At 46.6% G+C, this 24241-nt stretch overlaps 1 protein-coding gene across 3 annotated transcripts in view; it reads left to right on the top strand.

Moving 5' to 3' along the window:
- The window catches only part of LOC105286893 (nephrin), a 261816-nt gene that overhangs the window by 29258 nt on the left and 208317 nt on the right, over positions 1–24241 (top strand). For 2 of the 3 annotated variants that reach the window (XM_011352178.3, XM_011352171.3), the window contains exon 3: positions 15481–15519. The exons of the other annotated variant lie outside the window; for it this stretch is intronic. In XM_011352178.3, the coding sequence (XP_011350480.1) occupies positions 15481–15519 (39 nt within the window). The remainder of the gene's footprint in view (positions 1–15480; positions 15520–24241) is intronic. 3 annotated transcript variants of the gene reach the window in all.

Below are 24241 nucleotides of genomic sequence, written 5' to 3'. Positions count from 1 at the left end.
CAACGAGGGCTTTTACTTGAAAAAGGAAAATTAATTTTTGCTGACGGTGGAATCGAGTCGAATGGTCCGTGGAGAATCGAATCACCAACACTTCCGGAACGTTGTTTTCTATATATAAAAAAAAGAGAGAGAAAGAGAGAAAAGAAAAGATAAGAGAACCACGAGCACATCCTCGGATACACTTCCTTTCAAGGACCACTCAGCGACCGATCGAAAAGGCGTCCCTCTAGATTTCACGGTCTCTTCGCTGTTTCCTGCACCATTACTTGGTCGAGGTATGCTCTTCTCGTCTTACACATCGGTGACCCTTCTCTCTCAGAGTTTTCCTTTCATTTTCCTTTTTTTCTTCTTATTCCTCCATTAACTTCGTATCTAGTCCCTCCAGTCGGTCTACCGCGATTAGGCGAGCACCGCGTGTCCGAGAGGAGGCAATTATGTCATGATGATTCCTGGTGTCTTCACGAAACGCCTTCGTGTTCGCGCGCCTATTATTTGAGAACTCTCTTGGAGCGTTTTGATCGTTCGCATTGGGAGCTGGAGCAGCCGACCTGCTTCACAAATAGCCGAGCGGTTTCGGTAATCTCGTTGAGACGGTTAATACCTAGTTTCTCGCGCCTAATTTCAATCTTCATCCAATACGTCCAATAATAGGCACGCTGCCAGCGCGAGCGATTATTTATCAACGAAATAGGTACGACGCCTCGGCTGGGATGAGCCGATTAGGTAGCTCCGAGCGGGTTCCATCATCCAGAACAATCGCGAAGAAACCGCACACACCGGGTCGTACACACCCCCCGCGGATCGATCGCCCCTCGAACGATTAAGGAAACAATTTGCAGGTGCCTGAAACCCCGAATGCCTCGACGCTTTCATCAGTCGACGAGAGTTTCGTTGGTGAAACGGCCTCTCTCAACACCGCCCGTCCATTATTTATATCCATAAATTGATAATTAGATCTCTGCCCCCTTGTTCCCTGTTCTCCACTCGGCCACGCCACCCTCACTGCTCAGAAAATTGATTCTCTGGATCGCGCGCGTGAAGATCGCGCTCTTTCGCATATTTTTTTCCTCGGAATCTTCGTCCTGCCCCGGCGAGGTTCCTGCTCGGCGGTCCTGGCACTCGCGGATCAATGGCGATTTAATTAAAGATTATAGCTCGACGAAAATTAAGATTAATCGTGCCCCATCTGCGGGAGGAGTAAGAGGTGGAGAATGCGAGGTCGAAGGGCGCGGAGTAAGGAGAAGAACGAGAGCGTTTCGCCCGACGACCTCGCGGCCAACGTCCTTAATTGTGCGAAGAGCGACTAGGGAGCTCGACATCGTCGACGTCGCCTCGTTGATGCCTTCCGTGTCAGAAACGAAACGAGGTCGAGGACAAGTGCGCGTATCTCAGCACTTGGCGCGTTTGATCGCTGGTGGCGTTACAATGAAAGAAGCAGACGAAAATCCGAAACGGCGCCGGAAATAACTGGTATCGAGATGGCAATTTGCGCCCGAATCGAGTTGCCGCAGATAATTGGATAATTAGTTGTACGAGTGTGCCGTTGCTTTTATTTTATTTTGTCAACCAACACTGTTGAAAGTGTTATTACACTGTTCGATAAAATGTGCCGAATGTATCATGCACACACACAAGGAACTGAATTATTGCGCTCGACAATGCATTTCTGAAAATGTCTCGGAAATAACGTTTTGGCGTCGCGCGTCGCTGCAAAAATGAGGCGAAAAATCTAAATTTCTGCAGCCCACTTTTACCGTTCGGTTATTGCCTAACAGCTTTGTTCAATTGGCGCATTACGTTGTACACGTTATTACACTGTTCGATAAAATGTGCCGAACGTATCATGCACACACACACAATATTTTATGTAATTAATTGGCTGTTCACGGATAACTGGATTTCGATAACATCACCGTATAAAATCGACGGCGGCCGTTTGCAATTTGTGCACTGATTCTGAATATTTGGGCATTAGTTTAGTAGATCTTTTGGTATAAAAACTGTCGATGACGCTCGTGAAATATTTATTCCCTAAATGCTATTCTGAATAATTGATGCAATACCTCAGTGCCGGGATTTACTTGCACATTTCGGGCCGATTTCGTTGTCACCTCCCACTGTTCCCCTCTTGCCACGCGTATCTTGGCGACGAGGTGCCGAACGCTAATAAACAAGATGAGTGCTCCTACATCTCAGGAGCGTCCCGCGTACTAAAGCCCTTTAAGGCCCTAAACAATGTCAAATAGCTAATAAACACATTTCTTTCTGGAATAACTTTAAATTAAAATTTTTTGTTACTATTAATAATAATAATATTATATAGTATATATTTTTTGTTATTATTAATAAATATATTCTTTAATATTTCAGTGATAATACATAATGTTAAATTTGAAATGTGAAGTTTGTGCACTATATTTATAATAAAATTACATAATAATTCATTTACTTTCACACATATAATTATAAGTGCACAAATTTCAAATTTAAGATTATGTATTATCACGGAAATATTAAAGAATATATTTATTAATAATAACAAAAAATATATACTATATAATATTATTATTATTAATAGTAACAAAAAATTTTAATTTAAAGTTATTCCAGAAAGAAATGTATTTATTAGCTATTTGACATTGTTTAGGGCCTTAAAGGGCTTTAGTACGCGGGACGCTCCTGAGATGTAGGAGCACTCATCTTGTTTATTAGCGTTCGGCACCTCGTCGCCAAGATACGCGCGGCAAGAGGGGAACAGTGGGAGGTGACAACGAAATCGGCCCGAAATGTGCAAGTAAATCCCGGCACTGCAATACCTGAAACTGTTTAATAATTGGCGCTAGAAATATACTCGTTCTGCACGAAATATCCCGAGAACTTGCGTCGAAACATAATCTCGTATACATCGAATTAGTTTAAATTTAACTCTTCAATCATGCTTGGTACTCCTAAAAGATTAACTCAGCTATGAAAAAGAAAAAGAATAATGCCCATCGTAATTTCGGGCGATTATCTGAAACTTACGTTTGTTTGAACGACTCGTAATGACGAAATCGTCGTATCAAATCGAAATGACAGACTGATGAAACGGAATAATCGCCATTGCACACAATCAGTCTACATTTGCGTCCAGGGTTCAAGCAGCCGAGCCCGCGATCGTATTGATTCGTAACGAGTCGATAAAGACTTGCTTTAATGAACGTTTTCGAACGAAAAGGTCCACTTTCGGGAGACACGAACGAGCGGAACGCAGCGATTTTGCACGACAGAATTATCGCGGAAATCATCGACGCTAAAGTGAGGGAACGAAGCGTTCGTGTAGGATAGCGCATAGAACGATCGTAAACTTTACGACAGCTTATTTCAGTCGCAAGGCAGATGCATTCGGTGGCCCTTTACGCTGTCGCGGCAGGTCCTCTCCGTTTCTTGTATAAATTCATTTTATCTGTCGCCAGTCATTTCGAGCGATAAACAACCGATTTCCCGTGGAGATCGCGCTTGTCGCAATTAAGGGCCACAGACAATCGTCGCTAATGACATTTGCTCAGCCGAAGGGTGCGCGACATTTGCGCGACACGAAGCAAATGTCGTCTTCCACCTCGCAACGTGGAGTGGCAGAATTGCGCATACGATTCCGTTGTTTTCGGAAGACAGTGCGCGAACGAACTTTTCGGGGCAAGAATAACACGCTGTTTTCATAGTCAATATTATTTTTCATTGTCCCTGTATTTGTTACGCGCCTTACCAAAATAGTCCGCAGCTTGCCGAGCTATTTGTCGCGTTTATCGCTTCCGTGAGTTTTATTCGGGTGAGATGATTTTCGTGTTCCTCGTCGTACAAAGGGTCCCCATCGTGGCGATATCAGCGTATCTGTGTCGGGATTACGCGGAAAGGCTAATGTTCCCGGGTGACGGCGGGAGAATATTTCAGCAGAGCCGCGATCATGAAATGGAACACGCAAGAACACGCACCGTAAGAAAATGATTCCTTGCAGGCAGTTGGATAGCTGTAAACGCCGCGTAAATCAAACCGCCAAAGATTTACAACAAGTTATTATTAACGTTAGCTTTATGTCCCACGTCAGCTGGTTTCCAGGCGGCTGCCGTTCAAGTTCAGTTCAAGGTTCGCGAGAAAACCGCATGTCACTTCAATTAAGCCATGATTGCCGTTGCGTGCGCTTTTTACGGCAATAAAGCGTGTGTGTTTGTCAATTTAAGGAACTTGGTCGACAAGGGAACGGCATTTCCACGAAACCTGCTGATGAATTTGCCTTCCGACCGAAATACCGTAATGTCTGTCAGATTGTATAAACCTCATGACTAACTCGTTTTTATGAGTTAGTCTAGACGTTCTTAAAATTCCTCAAAAATGTAGTTCTGTTTAGGGCAGAATATAAAACCGAGATTTACCCGCGGTGTATTTTTTTTCTACGAGCGGGCTAATCGATCAGATATCGGGAAGCGGCTTATAGTGCGATAATCGATATTTATGAAATTTGTCAATTTACAATCAGCGCGATAATTCTGACAATGGTAATTTGTAGCTGCCTGCTCGTTACGAGGGAAACAGCGATTTTGAATAGCCGCGAGTACGCGCGTGTGCGCCCGTGAAATCCCGTTTTTAATTCGCGATATCATGTTTCAAATAAAACGAGACTCGTTATAAACGTTAAATGATATGCGAAGTCATTCGTATCCGTTGAATAAAGAGTTTCAATTGTAGATGTATTTATGCGAATGCGATCGACGAATTTCGGATTACTGTTCGCCAGCCGTTGTGCGCGGAGCTACAATATATATTTTACATACATACGCATTGTACCGAATGTATGCAATATGTACGTATAAGCGCGGCGGTAACGGCGGACTAATGTAACACAACGGATTAATTATTGACAAAACGAACGTTCCGTGCCTTATCGCGGACGTAAATCTAATTACTACCGTGTCAGATTAGAACAATCATCATCCCTCCTGCTGCATCTTTTAATATTTGTGGCTAAATGGATGCCCAGTAGTTCCGGGACGCTCTGCATATCCGCCTGCGCGCTGAGAATCCTTTACGATGAGGGTCGTTCGTGCCGTTTCCGCTTCCTCGTCCTCGCGTTCCATCTGCATGCATCCGCGTGTACCGCTGTACTCCACTTAAATCGAAAAACTTTGCCACTCGGCGAGCGCGGAGTAGACCGAATCGAAATAAAATGATAGCCGGCAGATACGAGTCGGTGGATTAGAAAGGCGCGAGGGGCTCAAGTGGGAGGGGTGGGAAAAGATGAAAGGAAAGGGTGAAAGCCTCGGCGATTTAAGTTTGCCGAGAACGAAAGGCGACTCATCGCGGCTTTCGCTCAACGCGAGCTTCATTTGCCTGGACGCGCTCATGTTCGGCGTTTATTGCGCGCACGCATGCACCCCCCCGAGGGTTGAAACGCGAGCCCACGAGTGCTCGCGGGAAAGAATGCAACGGGGGGAAAAAATCACTTAGCCGCTCGTGAAATTAATCGTACGCCTCGCGCCGATTACTGTCATCGCTGGCGACGCGCCAGCGTGGAGACCGCGAACGCGCTTGATGATTTCCTGCCGGATGCGATGTTCGATGTCGTGATCGCGCGAGTGCTCGATGATCGAGAGAACACATGATAAAGGTATGAAAATTATATATATCTCGATCGATGCCCGAGATCGTTTTCGCGTTTTCGCAAACCCGTTTCTCGTGCGGTGAGTCAGCTGTGATCGCGAAGAAATTGCGTGACCACCGCCGAGAACGCGTCCGGCGATGCAGATTCTTGTTACTGTTTTTGTTTGACCGTCCGCAATTTTTCAACTTATCGGGGCATCTCGCATGAAAAATACGCGGAAAAGGTGCATTTTTATATACACGTACACGTTAATGACCAGCGAATCTCGCCCGCGCGCACACACACACACACACATGTAGACTCAAGGTTAACTAATTAATGGCGTAATTGCTACGCGCTACTGATGAAAATTTTGCCTTTATCGGCGACGGTAATTTGGCGAACTGGACTAATGAAATTTCTCTTAATATATCGCACATAATCATTGATTTCTGTTGCGGAACAAATCTGTGCTATTGATACAACGGCAAAGTGAAAGGTAATTAATTAAGTCGTGTTTGCGCAAAACCGTCCGCTGATTGATTACGTGGTCTTGCGTGAAATTGGCTTACGCAATTATTTTGCGGAAAAAATTTAATGCGCAATCGGGCTCGCTCGCAATCACTGCGTTTCGCATTTTATTCCTTGCTAAATCTTTTTCATTCCACGCAAAGCGGTGAATACGTAACAAGAACGTGATTAACAAAAATCTCGAACAAATAACAAACTCGTGCGTACTCGTAATCGTCGTTACATTATTATTACGTCGGCTTGTATACCGAGTTATTCCACAGAGTATAATTCCACAGTTATTATCAAGTAATGCATGATCGATAAGGAAATTTGAATTTTCATTAAACGCCGCTCTCGGCTTTGTGCCGCGTATATAGAGCGCGAGATCCTTCCGCGCTTCGATAATGCGGCTGCCTAATAACGTCGTATACATGGTGGATAGGAAGTAACGCATGAGAAAAGTGACGCGAAGTGAGTTTGCCGCGGTGGTATCATTAATCAAAGTTGCGCCCAAGTGCGAGCCGGGGCAAAAGGTTGGAAATTATCGGACTTGCCAAGCAAGAGCCGACAACATCGTTGCGGTATCGACACGTCGATCGATCTCCCCGATCCGTCCGGAGAGAAGTAGGGGCGGATTATTTTGGAAAATAACGTCGATCGAATTATAATACCAGGGTAGCCATTTTGATCGAGTCACGCCAGGGGTGTGAGTGCGCCAGGTTTATCGCTTGCTGATGGTGGCTGATGATGGCAGCCGGGCCGAGCTGCTGAGGGCTGCGAGTGGCGAGATGATGATGCGAGCGCGACGCGAAAAGCGAAAGAATTGCCATGGCGACGCGACGACGTTCGAGTTAGAGCAGGTGTGACACACTCGAGGCGGGACAGCCACATCGTCCAACGTTTCATAGCGCTCGCTATGTGCAACGTGCAACCCAACCCGACCGGTAGAGCATATGTACTTTCGTAAATACGTTTGCATGCAGTGCCAGATGCTGCACCCCTGCATGGTTACGTGTGTATCAGTAGTTTCTCACAAAGAGCCGCGCGCGAGAGGCGACTTACTTCTGATGCATTACGCCGCCGACGTAATTATTGTTTCTCGCTGTAACCCCCCGCACGTTATTGTTGTTGTTGTTCTTGTTGTCGTTGTCGTTGTTGTGGCTGCTTGAGCCCTGCAGCCTTTTGTTTGAGTCCCGAAAACCGGAATGATTGCCTGCCGCGCGCGCGCGCGCGCGCGTTTCATTTACCCAAAAGCATGCATCCCCTTATAGGTGTGCACCCCCTGTGCCTGCGGAACGTAATCGTGAGAGATGTGTGTACGATTTTGTGAATGTTTTATTTTTGCCGCTGGATGATATGGACGTACAGGTAGAAACGACATCGATTTTCATTGTTTTGTATTCCCCCTCGGCTGTACACCTTCCATAGTATCCCGATAGGATTTTCATGGTAATTTTTACGATAATTTTTACGGTAATGATGGTAGCCGTTGTTACATGCAAACGCTGTTTTTTGTTTCTCTCTCGTACCTAGTTCGATACTGTACACTTCACGAACTATTTTACAGTTTGTCGCGTTGCGCTTTACATTTGGCCTCTCTCACGTTTCTCTGTTCTGTTGTAAATAAAATGCGAAAAAGAGCACAAAATGCTATGCGTAAAATAATAATGGCTTGCGAGGTCGTTTCGTGGTATAGGGCGTAGTCATGTACACGCGCAGCCGTTATACTCCTTTCGCACGAACCACTTTTCAGCGATGTGTCTGTGAAAAATCGGTTGAAAAGTACGCAGGAACATAAATGAGAACTTTCCGACCGCCGCGGAGCATAACAAAAGTGCAGTGATGCGACTGAAACTGATTCGTGCGAAAAGGCGCTTACACTAGACACCGCATTCAGTGTCTGACCATATCTCGGTGTTGTTCCACTGAACGTAAGTGATCAAAGGCGCCCCAGCGCCGGCATGTGTCTGCTGTAATAACGCAACGCGGTACGTTTCACGTTCGGATGTGCTGTGTCTCAGTTTACCGATTTCATTTTATTACTCTTCGGCATCCCTTGGCAACACCTTATTGAAAGGCAGTCAAGCGGCGAGCTTGTCATCATCACACTCCGATTACTTGATTGGAGTTTCCGTGACAGAGAGTTTGTGCATACATTTTTCTACTTCTTTACTTGCCGATATACTATTTAATGTATAGCTCTTACACGAGGACTTGAATCTGCCTGATGTTACTTGACGTGACTGACCCTCGAACACGGGGGGGGGGGTCTTCTTTCCTTCGGATGCAGCCCTATTTTTGTCGCAGACACGACACAGCTTTGGCATGTGTGAATGTATGGACACGAACATTTCATGATTTCGAATTATCATTCTGTGTATAGTGTTACTTACAGAGTTATACTACAGGTAATCCACACATCCACATCCACGTCACTAGCTACGTTCTCCTCGATCAAGATTTCGGTAGGAATTCCCTCTCCCCACAGCGAGATTTACATTCGCCAAGTTACGGTGCAGGGAGCGACAGAGGAACATAGAAAGAGAGAGAAAGAAAGAGAGGGCAAGGGGGATAGGAAGAGACCCAGGGAATGATCAAAGTCAAATGTCTATTGTGTACATCCCACCTTGCCTTTGCTGTGCAGTTTCACTCAGTTAACATCGAATTGGCCTTTTTCTCGTTTGTCCTCGTTCCTCCTTGTCAGTTCGTCGCGTGGCCTTTTCCGGCTCTCGTATACCTTTTTCCTTACTTTCCACGTACATTGACTTCCTTTCTCTCTTCCTCACGGAGATTCGTTCCTGCCGTCTTTCTCTCCTTATTCCTCCTCTTCTGTCTCCTCTGTCTTTCTCTCTCTCTCTCTCTGTTCCTGGCGTGAACTAGTCGAGGCAATAAGACGAGAGTGCGCCAGCTGTTTCCAAGTGTTATGAGACTTTCGGCTGGTCACGCCTGTGTCTCTTCACGTACACTTCGTAACTACATGTGTATAACACACACCGCGGACACGGGAACGCCGCACATTTAGAACCTCCCGCAACCCTTCGCTGCACCTCCGTTAACACCAACTTCCGCCCATCGACCCCATCGTCACCGCACTTTACTCCCGTCAGGTTCCCGAGATTATGTCGCCGAGTGCACGCGTGCGCGACCGCACCCGCACGCGACGAAGACGAGATCCTCAAACCAGATCTTTCCATTTCGGACATCCGCGACGTAACAACTGCCCCAGCTGTTCCGGCACGATTCCTGATAATAGTCTCGCCGCTGACGGTTGTTCCGAGATGACGACGTGAATCGTCCGTTTCTCGTCGTCTCGTAAACTTCTCTCTGTCTCTCTCTCTCTTTCTCTCGCTTCCCCCATCTCTTCGATACCATCTCACCGATCTCTCCCTCTATCACCTCCCCTTTTGGCTTCGTTTCAAGGAAGCACCCTTGTGGCTACCACTCGGTGCATTAGGTGGGAAACGTGTGGAGGCCCGTGCGCGCCGTCTCTTTGAACGCAGGTAAGGCTTCAAGTTTAAGATATCGCGCACGCACGGTGCCCAGTCCCATAACGTTCAGCTTGGATTGGTATCACCGAGAAACCTAGCGAGAGTATCGATCGAAGTATCGCGGCAACTTGTAACCAGCTGTGCGCGCATTCTTATCGCGCCACCGTCTGAAAATCTCGAGTCTGATTTATTCCCCGCGAGATACACGCGTTCCCGTGAGAGATCGCACTTAGCAATTTTGTTCGATTTATCATAGCCGCTGTAAACCGGCAGTAGCAAGGTCATATCGACGACAGCATCGTTATTCCGACGCCGAGGTGATCAGACATCATTTTTCTCGACGGCAAGCAGCTCGATCGTGGTCCTCCTTCCCTTCGAAGGCGCATTCGTTCCCTCCAGCGTTTCCATCCCCGACGATGCTCGGCCGGATGTAACAAACGCCTTCATCGACTTTGATCTAACACGTTTTTTTCCCCCTCCCCGCCATCTCGTGAATCGCTCATGTCGTTATTTAAGAAACAATTTCAAAGTAATCGCCGGTTCGCCGGAGAACCGTTCATCCCCGGCATAACGTCCGCGGGGTTCAATCTCCGACAAAAAGGCTTGGCGTCCGGTTCGCCTCCGTTATCTCGATGTACCACTTACACGCGCGACGTTCGAGTTAGAGCAGGTGTGACACACTCGAGGCGGGACAGCCACATCGTCCAACGTTTCATAGCGCTCGCTATGTGCAACGTGCAACCCACCCGACCGGTAGAGCATATGTACTTTCGTAAATACGTTTGCATGCAGTGCCAGATGCTGCACCCCTGCATGGTTACGTGTGTATCAGTAGTTTCTCACAAGAGCCGCGCGCGAGAGGCGACTTACTTCTGATGCATTACGCCGCCGACGTAATTATTGTTTCTCGCTGTAACCCCCGCACGTTATTGTTGTTGTTGTTCTTGTTGTCGTTGTCGTTGTTGTGGCTGCTTGAGCCCTGCAGCCTTTTGTTTGAGTCCCGAAAACCGAATGATTGCCTGCCGCGCGCCGCGCGCGCGCGCGTTTCATTTACCCAAAAGCATGCATCCCCTTATAGGTGTGCACCCCCTGTGCCTGCGGAACGTAATCGTGAGAGATGTGTGTACGATTTTGTGAATGTTTTATTTTTGCCGCTGGATGATATGGACGTACAGGTAGAAACGACATCGATTTTCATTGTTTTGTATTCCCCCTCGGCTGTACACCTTCCATAGTATCCCGATAGGATTTTCATGGTAATTTTTACGATAATTTTTACGGTAATGATGGTAGCCGTTGTTACATGCAAACGCTGTTTTTTGTTTCTCTCTCGTACCTAGTTCGATACTGTACACTTCACGAACTATTTTACAGTTTGTCGCGTTGCGCTTTACATTTGGCCTCTCTCACGTTTCTCTGTTCTGTTGTAAATAAAATGCGAAAAGAGCACAAAATGCTATGCGTAAAATAATAATGGCTTGCGAGGTCGTTTCGTGGTATAGGGCGTAGTCATGTACACGCGCAGCCGTTATACTCCTTTCGCACGAACCACTTTTCAGCGATGTGTCTGTGAAAATCGGTTGAAAAGTACGCAGGAACATAAATGAGAACTTTCCGACCGCCGCGGAGCATAACAAAAGTGCAGTGATGCGACTGAAACTGATTCGTGCGAAAAGGCGCTTACACTAGACACCGCATTCAGTGTCTGACCATATCTCGGTGTTGTTCCACTGAACGTAAGTGATCAAAGGCGCCCCAGCGCCGGCATGTGTCTGCTGTAATAACGCAACGCGGTACGTTTCACGTTCGGATGTGCTGTGTCTCAGTTTACCGATTTCATTTTATTACTCTTCGGCATCCCTTGGCAACACCTTATTGAAAGGCAGTCAAGCGGCGAGCTTGTCATCATCACACTCCGATTACTTGATTGGAGTTTCCGTGACAGAGAGTTTGTGCATACATTTTTCTACTTCTTTACTTGCCGATATACTATTTAATGTATAGCTCTTACACGAGGACTTGAATCTGCCTGATGTTACTTGACGTGACTGACCCTCGAACACGGGGGGGGGGTCTTCTTTCCTTCGGATGCAGCCCTATTTTTGTCGCAGACACGACACAGCTTTGGCATGTGTGAATGTATGGACACGAACATTTCATGATTTCGAATTATCATTCTGTGTATAGTGTTACTTACAGAGTTATACTACAGGTAATCCACACATCCACATCCACGTCACTAGCTACGTTCTCCTCGATCAGATTTCGGTAGGAATTCCCTCTCCCCACAGCGAGATTTACATTCGCCAAGTTACGGTGCAGGGAGCGACAGAGGAACATAGAAAGAGAGAGAAAGAAAGAGAGGGCAAGGGGGATAGGAAGAGACCCAGGGAATGATCAAAGTCAAATGTCTATTGTGTACATCCCACCTTGCCTTTGCTGTGCAGTTTCACTCAGTTAACATCGAATTGGCCTTTTTCTCGTTTGTCCTCGTTCCTCCTTGTCAGTTCGTCGCGTGGCCTTTTCCGGCTCTCGTATACCTTTTTCCTTACTTTCCACGTACATTGACTTCCTTTCTCTCTTCCTCACGGAGATTCGTTCCTGCCGTCTTTCTCTCCTTATTCCTCCTCTTCTGTCTCCTCTGTCTTTCTCTCTCTCTCTCTCTGTTCCTGGCGTGAACTAGTCGAGGCAATAAGACGAGAGTGCGCCAGCTGTTTCCAAGTGTTATGAGACTTTCGGCTGGTCACGCCTGTGTCTCTTCACGTACACTTCGTAACTACATGTGTATAACACACACCGCGGACACGGGAACGCCGCACATTTAGAACCTCCCGCAACCCTTCGCTGCACCTCCGTTAACACCAACTTCCGCCCATCGACCCCATCGTCACCGCACTTTACTCCCGTCAGGTTCCCGAGATTATGTCGCCGAGTGCACGCGTGCGCGACCGCACCCGCACGCGACGAAGACGAGATCCTCAAACCAGATCTTTCCATTTCGGACATCCGCGACGTAACAACTGCCCCAGCTGTTCCGGCACGATTCCTGATAATAGTCTCGCCGCTGACGGTTGTTCCGAGATGACGACGTGAATCGTCCGTTTCTCGTCGTCTCGTAAACTTCTCTCTGTCTCTCTCTCTCTTTCTCTCGCTTCCCCCATCTCTTCGATACCATCTCACCGATCGCTCCCTCTATCACCTCCCCTTTTGGCTTCGTTTCAAGGAAGCACCCTTGTGGCTACCACTCGGTGCATTAGGTGGGAAACGTGTGGAGGCCCGTGCGCGCCGTCTCTTTGAACGCAGGTAAGGCTTCAAGTTTAAGATATCGCGCACGCACGGTGCCCAGTCCCATAACGTTCAGCTTGGATTGGTATCACCGAGAAACCTAGCGAGAGTATCGATCGAAGTATCGCGGCAACTTGTAACCAGCTGTGCGCGCATTCTTATCGCGCCACCGTCTGAAAATCTCGAGTCTGATTTATTCCCCGCGAGATACACGCGTTCCCGTGAGAGATCGCACTTAGCAATTTTGTTCGATTTATCATAGCCGCTGTAAACCGGCAGTAGCAAGGTCATATCGACGACAGCATCGTTATTCCGACGCCGAGGTGATCAGACATCATTTTTCTCGACGGCAAGCAGCTCGATCGTGGTCCTCCTTCCCTTCGAAGGCGCATTCGTTCCCTCCAGCGTTTCCATCCCCGACGATGCTCGGCCGGATGTAACAAACGCCTTCATCGACTTTGATCTAACACGTTTTTTTTCCCCCTCCCCGCCATCTCGTGAATCGCTCATGTCGTTATTTAAGAAACAATTTCAAAGTAATCGCCGGTTCGCCGGAGAACCGTTCATCCCCGGCATAACGTCCGCGGGGTTCAATCTCCCGACAAAAAGGCTTGGCGTCCGGTTCGCCTCCGTTATCTCGATGTACCACTTACAATGGGGGTATTACCCATCGACTTTCCCCGCGTATAAGTTACCACCACGTGCCGCCATCGTAGCGGTAGTAATACGCTCCTCTGTATGAACTACCGAGCAATGCCGAGTGGAACAAAGCGCGGCGGCGGCAGCGAACGGATGGAGAAACTTAATCTTCCGGCGAACGCGTTCCGCAATGTAATGAATGCGAATAATACAGAAACGGTAAAAGGTACTCCCGGCGTTATCGGAGTCCCTTATCGCGGTGGCCGCCTGTAAATTAGAAACTTGTATTACCGGCGCGGCGGTTGTGCGCGTTGTACAGATCGCACAGTGCTGGAAAAATTCACCCTTCGTTCTGTTTGCGCTCGTTCCGTTTCTCAGCGTGAATCATCGATATCGAGAGGCATCGCGGCAGATTCGCAGCGAGGCAGATCCGTTTCATTCCGCGTTTTCGCACGCGACGCGTAACCCTGCATTCATCCTCGATCGAGAGCGGGTGATGATCGTTTTACGCGCGTCCGTAGGAAAAATAAAGCTTCCGGGTGTACGTTCGGAAATAAAGGGCACGATTTATTATGCGATATTTCGCGTACCGCGTCGACCGTATACGGCTGCGACCGTATGTAAACGCCGAGTAGTATATCACGCGTTTGCTATATCTTTTTTTAACGCGCGAGAGAGTAATTAGAACGGCGCGTACCTTTCGACGCGAAACGGCGAACAGGGATTATCGATTTCACATCCGCGGGAAACGCGCGGATAAAAACGGACACGTGCATCCCGTTGTGCTCGCGACGCCTTGGCTTCCCTCGAGTATTGCCCGGGATTTCATGCTAAGAGCGTCATCCGTCTCTCTTATTTTGCTGCCATCTCGATTCGAGAAGTTAAATACGACCTGTCATCCGTGCTTCACGTCAATTTGCTGGAAGTCTATTCGCGTTTCCGTTCCACGTCCGATACGCTTCGCCGAGGTATCTATTACGGAATCGTGACACTTATGTATCGCGCGTTTCCTTTTTTATTGTCGCATATGAGTGTGATGTGTGTATGTGCATATGTGTGTGCGTGCGTGCACGCATCGCGCTTCCGCGACGCGCGACAATTCGCATTCATTTCGTGGCAATTTTGTCGCGCTGAATAAGGACCCGCCGCGATTTTCGGCCGCGGGATCAATTCGAGTTGGTTTAAACTCGACCGGGTTTGCGCGAAAAACGCGACTGGCTATTCGTCAGCCGACCGCGCGCTTTCGATAGCGGCTAATCGCCGACGAAAAGCGGGTTTGCGGTGCAAACTTTATTTCGCGCTCAGCGGCCACCACAATGCACCCCCTCTCGATCGCACACCCCCACCGACTACGGCCGTGGAAAAAAAAAGAAAAAAGAGAGAGAGTATACAGTAGACTGTGTATGGTCTGCAGGGGTGTCAAACGGGAGTATTTTTGTTTTCGGATTCGATCGACTTTCGGACAAACGTTTGCAATTATAAGTAAATATGCGGCGCTATAGCGCGCTCCGCCGTGCGTGATTTCGCTTCGGGATTAAACCACTGGACCACCGGAACCGGCACCGTCGTGATCGCGACTATCCTTTGCGTTGTTGGATCGCGTTGGCAGATTTTTCGCGTGGACATTCTCATGGACAAGGGCAGGATACGTCGCGGCGTTTGCGGCGCGAGGCAAACGAAGACACGCAAGAATATGGACGTCGATCCGTTATCGCGATCCGATATACGGATACTTGAAGGGACACGTTGGTGATCGCGGGCTGATGGCGCGACTCGATCGTAGCGAGCGTCGACGCGTTTGACACCCCGATAGCCGATTCTCTTCACCCTTTCGCCCTCATGTGATACTGTAACATACGTCACTGTCACTCATTAAAGTCAGTAGTTGTTTCTTTTTGTTCTTCTATGATTTCTTATGATTTATATATGTTTTTGTTACAGGGGTCCCGCGAACATTTTCGGCTAGGCCTTACCGAGGAGGTTGGTTCGTTTGTTTGGTTTGCAATTAGGATTAGTCAGTAGATTTTTTTCTCTAACAGCCCTAGTCCTCTCCTTTTTCTTTCTTCTTCACGCGTATAGACTTCGCTTTTACGTACATAATACTCGTCTGTCTCTCCCCTGTATTCTTACTACATCTGTCTCTATCTCTCTCTATATATATATATCTCTCTATCGCTCTCTCTATATATATATCTCTTTATCTATATCTCTGTCTCTCTCTCTCTCACTATCTACCTTTTCCTTTATTCTCTTGATGCCTCGATCGTCGCTCGACCATGCTAACACCAATCACCACCTTTGATCGTTACTAACCGTAGCATATATATCTATACATACGTACATCCAGATTCGATCCTTGCATATGTGTACTTAGACTCACACGTATCAAGATGTATGTATACGCATATATATGAATATGTGTATATCCGATTATATACCGATTGATTTTCATATATCAAGCAGTGTGTGAACTCTCTCATTATCACTCCGACTCCGATTGACACCGACTTGACTTGTTCTCTTTTTTTGTCGAAGACTCGTATATATATATATATCTCTTTAGCTTTAGTTGATCGATGTTTAGATATGTGATGACTACAACCTTATCTGTGCGTGCCTTGTCAATGCGCGCGTCTTCCCCCCTTTTGTGTATGTACGTGTACGTGTACGTTGCGTAGGGATAATCCCGACTGTTTTTTGATCGTTCATTTACTGATACTCGATATTTAGCTGTAATGATGAACATTAGATAGCCGATATTTGGATATTTAGTTTCAATGTTTCTCGAGAACAACTGCACAATACCAGAGAGAATACACTTGTCCGTATGCTGCTTTGAGACCAATTCCGTTGATCGATTATTTATCACCACCGATATATGGATATACTCGAGAAACGCGACTAATGAGCTCGCCGCTAAACATTTTTATCATAATGCATGAGAAACTAACATTTTATTCATCAGGTGTCAAATGAACTCACAGGTGAAGCTCCGCGAGGAAGGATGACCGTCTCCACGCTGTTTGCGGTAAGATACGCGATCATAATAGTAGACAACTTTCTATATCTAAATATATCTGTATACGTTACGCTTCGTTAGTGTGTAATAAAGCGTGGCGATTTGCGCTCGACGCATCTATCTTTTTTTTTTAAATGTTACTCTCGTACGAAGATCACGATAATTACATGCGTCAATCAGCTGACATTATCAAGCGAACAATAAACGCGATAAAAAAGTGATCTCGTGTCGCCAAAAGATATTTCTTACTTTGTATTTTGTAAGAAAAGTCGGATTTGGTGCGGCAGACCGTGTTATTGACGCGGTGCAAATTTCTGCGAAGCGCACAATTGCCATTTTTCTGGATCGATCGCAATTTGCCGTCGTCAGTAACCACCCTATTAGGCGCATCACGCGGATGATGCCTGTCGATGGCACGAAAGCGAGCGAACGGATTAACGATCTGGACGAAGCCTGATAGTGATCTTGGAGATCGCCTTCGAGACGGCCGGCAAAAACTCGAGCAGCGAAGCGCATCGCAACAACGACGCGGTTTTTGCCGGATTGACGAGCCTCGAGTATCGAGTTTCGTCTTATGTTGTCTCGAGGGGTGTCGAAAACGGGATCTACGGGATCTACGACGATGCCGTTCGGACGAAGACGCCGTTCATCGATGCACGATGTCAGCTGTTCCACGGCGTTTCCACGATGCGGATCTGCTGGCAGACTTTCATCGCGTGTGAACGGCGCGAAATGTTTGATTTGCGAAAAAAAAGGATTTAAATTGACGCCGCCGATGGTAGCCTGCAACTCGAAAAGATACGAGATTGACTGAACACACGATTCTCGGGTTTTGACAGTTTTTTTTTATTACGTCAATCCACGGACACGTTACTTGTTAACGTCCAGTCGTTATCCCGGTTAACGAAATATCGGGATTCGTTGCGCGAGAAGATGACGTGCGCGATACGCATCAGTAATCGAGTCCAGTTTGATACGGATTTTGATACGGGTTCTGGAACTTGTTCCGCGCATTCGTTCCACGTGGAGCGCATTCTTGCGCATCCCCGTCTTTGATAAATTTCATCTCCGCGGAGCCGCATATTCGTTAAAGTGTAACGCAATAAGGGTGGAATTTCTGTAACTCATTGGGGACGTTTCATCATGACGAGAGACTCCGTGGCGCGTTTTAAAATTTCGTAATAACCGTGGACCATGGATCCATCTCGCTCCTATAATAATGCCGCGACTTGACCGGGGGTTTCTGAGAAACTGCACTCGGTGCAAAGGTCAGAATAATAGTCTGTCGGTTGGCAGCTGCATATTAAACGTCATTAAATTATGGGCGGCCGCGTCGGATTACCCTCCGCTTACGCTTATAAGCCGTCCCGGTTTTACGAGGTAAGACGTACAACCGCAAAGATGGAGGGGCGGAGATGAGGGTTGAGAGGAAGGATGGCAGACATCGAGGAGGCGGATTATTCTGGTACTTAAAATACGCCCGGTATCCCCTGACGATACTTTGACTATATGAGACGGATATGAATGCATGGATTAGGTTTCTCGCGCAATAAATGTAACGCGAGAAACTTTTGCGCGGCATCGTGATGACGATGGTCTTTTATAATTAAACATACGCGTAATTGTAGCCAGTACTTGCGCCATAGGTACGCTTTGGAATTAGGCAGGAAATTGACGGTAATTAATGCAGAATATTACGATTATACATGAAATTAGAAGTAGCGGCTGGATAATTATATTTTATTGTACACTGCGCAACGTAATTAAATTATAATTTACACAATTGTGTGTTCGTACTTTTCGGTTAATTTTGGCGAATTACCTATGTTCGCTTTTCTATTAATTTATTCATTAATTAAATGGTACGCTTGACCTAATTGAAGTGCAAATTATAATTACGTTCCTTTGCAATAGCGGATTGCGATATATAGTTTTATCCACGATTTTACAGTGTCGAACCACGTTTTGATTTATTAAGAACGTGCAACTTTGAAGCCAATGACTTGCATTCATCGCAATAAAAATCATCAAGATTTGTTCAAAGCATATATATATATATATATATATATATATATATATATATGATCGTTGAACCTCGATATTAAAGTATCTTGCACCATTTTAGAAAGTAAATAACGTACATGGCACGTATCAACTCACTCGGGACGTTATTATTACATAAGAAATTCGCAGAAAGAGTTTCCCTTAGAGGAAGAGAGAAACTTGCGGGTGTCGATAACTTATTAATATCGAGAACGGCTACGGGGGTGCTATCGATGGCTCAGAGGCGAAGATAATTGGACCGTCTGTATCTGTAGTAGCCTCATCCGCGAGGGAAAGGAACATACCTCTCTCCGAGAACGAAATGGCCGCTGCGGTGAAGTAATTTCTCAACGATTTATCGACGAAACGAACGTTTTCCTCGCCGAGAGGCGTAAAGTAGGCGCGGATGAAGGCTGCGACGAGGAGAGCAGAGAGAAAACGACAAAAAGAAGGAAAAGAGAGAGGAACCGAGGGAAAAGGATATAGATTTATTCGTCCTCGGTGGGCGAGATGTCGAGGCGCTGACACCTGTGTCCAGAAGTACCCCTCGTGCTCGCGCGAATATCAGGGGCAACCTACCCGTGCGCCGGGGGTGAGTTTGCCGTCGCACGGACCTGACAGCCAGCCGAAACTCCGCGACTTCGTGCACGTCGTGGTAACTTGCTCGATGAAAACTGCATTACCGAGTTACAGGGTGGCGACGACGCACTCAACCCTCGGACAGGTGCAGCGGCGTCGTGCAGCACGCATCGCGCGCACACGCGATTGCGACACACGTGTGCGCCCGACGTCAGACGGCCACCCTCCTCCGCCCGGCTCTCACCCTCCGACTCTCTGTTCGAGCTCTGTTCTGACGTTAAGGGCGAGGCGCGGGAACATCGGCAGACGCACCGCTGCACCTGTTTCGGCGAGCTGGATTCATCCTCGGAGTCTCTGTCAACTCCGATCGTCTCTGCGCCGTGCCGAGTTGAACGCTCTCTCGGCTCGTGTGTTATTCCACGTGCGAAGTCCATCGTGGAGTAAGCGGGTTGAAGCGCTTAGGGACGAGTAACGTGCGCGAGCGCGTTAAGGGAATATTAAAGCGGAGTTATTGGAGCGTTAGATTGAGCAGTCATCTCTCTCTTCCTCTGATGACTGACTTTATGACTGGTTACTGTATCTGCAGTGAGAATATACAATGTTTTTTTTAATGGCGAACGAATGTAGAACATATAACGCCACGCATCATGCGAATCACAATACGCTCGTAAAGTGGGACGACATGAAAATTTCGACTAATGTTACACCGGTGTAAAGTTTCAACGGTGTTGTAGATACATGTTGGATAATGCAACGATGGCATATTACACTAAATCAATTTTCAAGTGATACGTATGTATGCCCAGAGCTGTAAAACGCAATGGGTCCAACAATATTAATTTTATTACGCGGCTAGCGCATAAATCAATAAATATGGAGGGCGATGGGGGAGGGTGACAATTGACGTTATTCTCGGTTATTTCATGAAATATGTTTTTCACAGAAAACGTGTTGGATGTTCGCTCTTTAAATCTATACAAAAATAAACTTAGGGCACGCGAATGTGTGTTACGAGAGCGTCAGTCTGATGGTTCACCGATAATCGACGAATCGATAATACGATAAGGCACAAAACGTTACTATAACGTCACAACTTCGCCCTTTGCCCGGGTCACGTTAATGTAGCTCTGGAAAAATATCGCCAAAAGAAATAAAAATTATCTATAATCATAAAAAGATTTAGATCGTGCGATTACTTTGATCATTACACCGTGTACCCAGATTACCTAGATACACGAAATATTTTTGGATATCGTCTTCTAATAATAAATCTAGTGATAGAAATAACTTGGTTTATTTCTGTCGCAAAAAAGTGTACTGCCATCATTATTCGAGCATTATTGCGTATATTATCACATTATCTGTATTGATGAAAATCTGCAAGTTTGCCAGAAGAATGCCAGAGCGCGCAGCGGATGTGCGCCAATAACAGCGCGATAATAACCCTATAACTCTTCCCCTCGTATAAAACACTTGCCGGCATTAGGAGAAAATATGTTTGATGGGACACATCTTGTCTGTTATAGGTATTATTTTCTTATGAGCGATCGGAAACTTCGGCGACGGTATAGCGAAACTTTTCTCAGCGGCATACTCTCCTCCCCTCTTCCCTCTTTATATATCGACCGCGCTACGCGATGATGACGGTTATGGGAAAGGGATGCGAAGGGACCGGGAACATCGGAACGGGCTGATTCCTAAAGCGTGCCGTCGACAAATCATCCGGAGAGGGAACCGTTCGTACTCTGCGTTCGCCGCGTGCCCTACGGACGATTTGATTTATACATCGGCGTTGATTACAATTGATTTTCGTCCGCGCGCAGGTGAGACCGATACCGCACGAATCGAGGGACGTCGTTTCCGTTGCGCTTTGCGAGCGGAATCAGAATGCCTGCTGCTAAAGGCAGTTTAAGCCCTTGAAGGGTCTCGCTGAATATATCTAAGCAAATCGAATCAGTCTCAACGTTGCCATCCCTCCTGTCTCACTATCATCTGTAATACATGTAAACGTAACACGTCCTCAACGTGCGGAATTGCTTGCGCATCGCGGCGTTTCCGCGCGAAACGCGGCGAGGACGTGATTTCATTTGCGATAGCAACTCGCGCGATCGTTCTACATCCGCTGGAAATATGCTGGACTCTCACGTTCATCCGCCGATATTCGCACGGTACGATCCTGCGCACCATAAAGCACCCCGATCCAGATCACCGGACGCTGAACACGGAGGAATCGAGCACTGCAGAGCGCTGTCCGGATTTATGTGCGGCACCTTCGGGACTCGCGTTTGGCATTGAAAATAGACGTGTGGCCTGATCGTCTTCATTGGGCGACGTAACGTCCCCGGGAGACCGCACGTTTATCGTTTCACGCGTTGTCACTCGACGCCATCGTATCACGAGACGTGACTCTGCTGAAGATTCTTACGTCTCCAGCATCTCTGATGTATCATACTCTTGCGGTGACACAATCTCGCAACAATGATGGATTTAATTTGTTTAGATGAATGTGACATATCTCGAGAATTTTTGCGTAGATTTAATATAATTATTTTAATAAGCTTGTTTTGTATGGAATAAAGTTCGTTTCAGAGAGACTCTTGATTATACTTTGTATTCTTCGTACAATTTGCTAACTTCTTAAGTATACGTCTCGTTTATGGGAATGTCGAACACGCCCGCGGACGAACATTACGTGCACGACGTTTCGTAAATGGCTTTTATTGCTCGATATCGTTCCTCGGTGAAGCGCCGTATTTCTACGCTCGGTCGGCTGCAAACGCGAACGGCAAATTCATTTCATTGCGACTTGCCACCTGAAGAAGCATTTCAAAGCGAATAAATTAATACTTGCCCGGTCACAAACGACCGCCCGATTTTCGTCGGACGCAATTTACCTCTGTCAGTACAGTCGCGGAACGCTTTATCGAAGCTTTATACGCTTAACTTTTTAATTTTACTTCGCTTTCTCTTTCTGAATGTCCGTCCGATACAACTCGCGTGCCGCAGTGTTTGACAGAACAACATTTTCCGCATTGTTCGTTATTACTCCGATGAAGCATAAATTTTATTGCGCGAGCTCCCCTGCGAAACTGCAGCCAATCGATGAAGATATCGACTCGAGGACCGGGGAGGCGGCGCGAGCAGCGCTCATTTTATTTGTTAATTTTTTCACGTTTAGGATCACCCCCGCTCTTGAAACTCAAACTCGCGCTGTATTGACGATGCACACAATGGATACGCGAGACGCGAAGCTTTATCGGTCGATTTTTCTTGGACGCATCAACGCAATTCTTTCCCCTTACTACCCCTATTCGCAATAGCGTCTTCCTGCGAGACGAGACCGGTAGCCCGATAAGTGTTTTCTTCAGAGCGAATGATTGGCGGATGAATGGCGCACGCGGCAAGAATTTCCATCACAATGCCGCGCGAGATACACAGCCGCCTCAAGGTACGCGCAAAATAAGAGGGTGACGAGCCCTCGCAGCCCTACGAGTTGCAAGTATCTCGTCTGGCTACACCTGCTACAACGTCGGAGGGCGCGGTGGACGAGGGGCGAAGAGATGCGGGGGTTGTTGGTGGTTGCGCTCGATGGTTCAAGTCTCGAGTGCTAACGCGTTCTCACCCCTTCCAGCTCCCGTAATGCTCTCAGCGGTGGACGACGGCGTTCCTACCTGTGCGAGGGTGAGTCGGACAGAGGCCGAGGTCGCGTCCAGCTCTCGACTTGCTCCGAGAACCCTCAAATGACCAGCTATTGTGCCTCGCTAAAGGCCGAGAGGGACTGACCGACCGATAGACCGACCGACCCGTCCGCATCCTCGACCGCTTGGATCTCCTCTTCTTGGCTGTAACCCCTTCCGTGGCATTTCGTGGTCAACCTTTGATTTTCAAGTCGCCGAATCTCGCGTATCGTTGGGCTATGGCTTGGGCCACGCTCTTCTCTCTTTCGCGCAGAGAAGGCGGATTGAAGAGCTGCTGGTGTAAATTGATTCCACGATAATCAAGATGCTGATGGTGAAATTTTTAAGTGAACATTTTGAGAAGCGCGGTGTAGTGTCGTTTGTTTAATCGTGTTCGCAAAACTTCGTAAAGTTTTATATAAGTAATATGAAAAGTTTGAAAAACATTAAAAGCTTTTTAATACTCGGAAATAATCGGATTCTTGCGTTTTGAAACTTCTCTTTTGTTTCTCAGAATGTAATATTAGTCTGTCGGAGTGCGCAATCTTTGTATAATCGCATTTTTCTAAATTTTTTAATAGAAATAAAAATTCTTTTATCTTTGCTATGGTAGAAATAGTTGAGGAAAGCGATATAGAACTGTCCATCAAACCAACGTTGGTAAAGAGAAAAGTGATGTTACATTCTGAGAATTGTTTTGTCTGGTACTTTTGCTACATCTGTCGTTCTCACAGGTTCCCACGCCTCTTTGATGCGGTTCGGCTTTTTGGAGGACTCGTGCTTTCTTCCGGTTTTTGCAGGCAGCACCGACAAACTTTTCCGCTGATTGTGATTCCGTCGACTGAGTGACTCACACGGAGCTCATTCACTAAATATTTCGTGCTATTTGGAGCGTTGATAATTCCTAGTTACCTCGCTATTAGGGTTCGTATCAGTGATCAATTTCACATGGCGTTTAGCGAGTTATTACGGTTTTACAATGCTCGTGTAGAATTTCAGATATTAAGTTACCTGTTACAGGATGTATCGATTTTGTTTACAATAATTTTATCAATTCGATGCATCCGGTAAGTACCCAGATGAGAGATGACAAACTAAAATTTTGTGACAGATTTTACTTTGTCAATTAATTTAAGTCAGAATAATCTATAGTACATTAATAGAAATAAGTGAAATGCACGTAACACGTAACATGAATAGAATTTGGATACATAAAATAATTTATTTTTTTATTCTCGATTTATGTCAGTTGTGATATTTTTTACAATTATCAAACTTTCTTTTTTTCCACAAAAATAAAAATTCTTCTCTCTCTCTCTCTCTTTCTCTCTCTTGAAAGAGAGTCATCTCTTTTATATAGAATATTTAAATTTATATTATATTG

This window comes from Ooceraea biroi, chromosome 14 (assembly GCF_003672135.1).
Source record: "Ooceraea biroi isolate clonal line C1 chromosome 14, Obir_v5.4, whole genome shotgun sequence".
NCBI lineage: Eukaryota > Metazoa > Arthropoda > Insecta > Hymenoptera > Formicidae > Ooceraea > Ooceraea biroi.
Note: the sequence above shows the minus strand (reverse complement) of the source record. Positions and strands in the feature narration are given on the sequence as shown.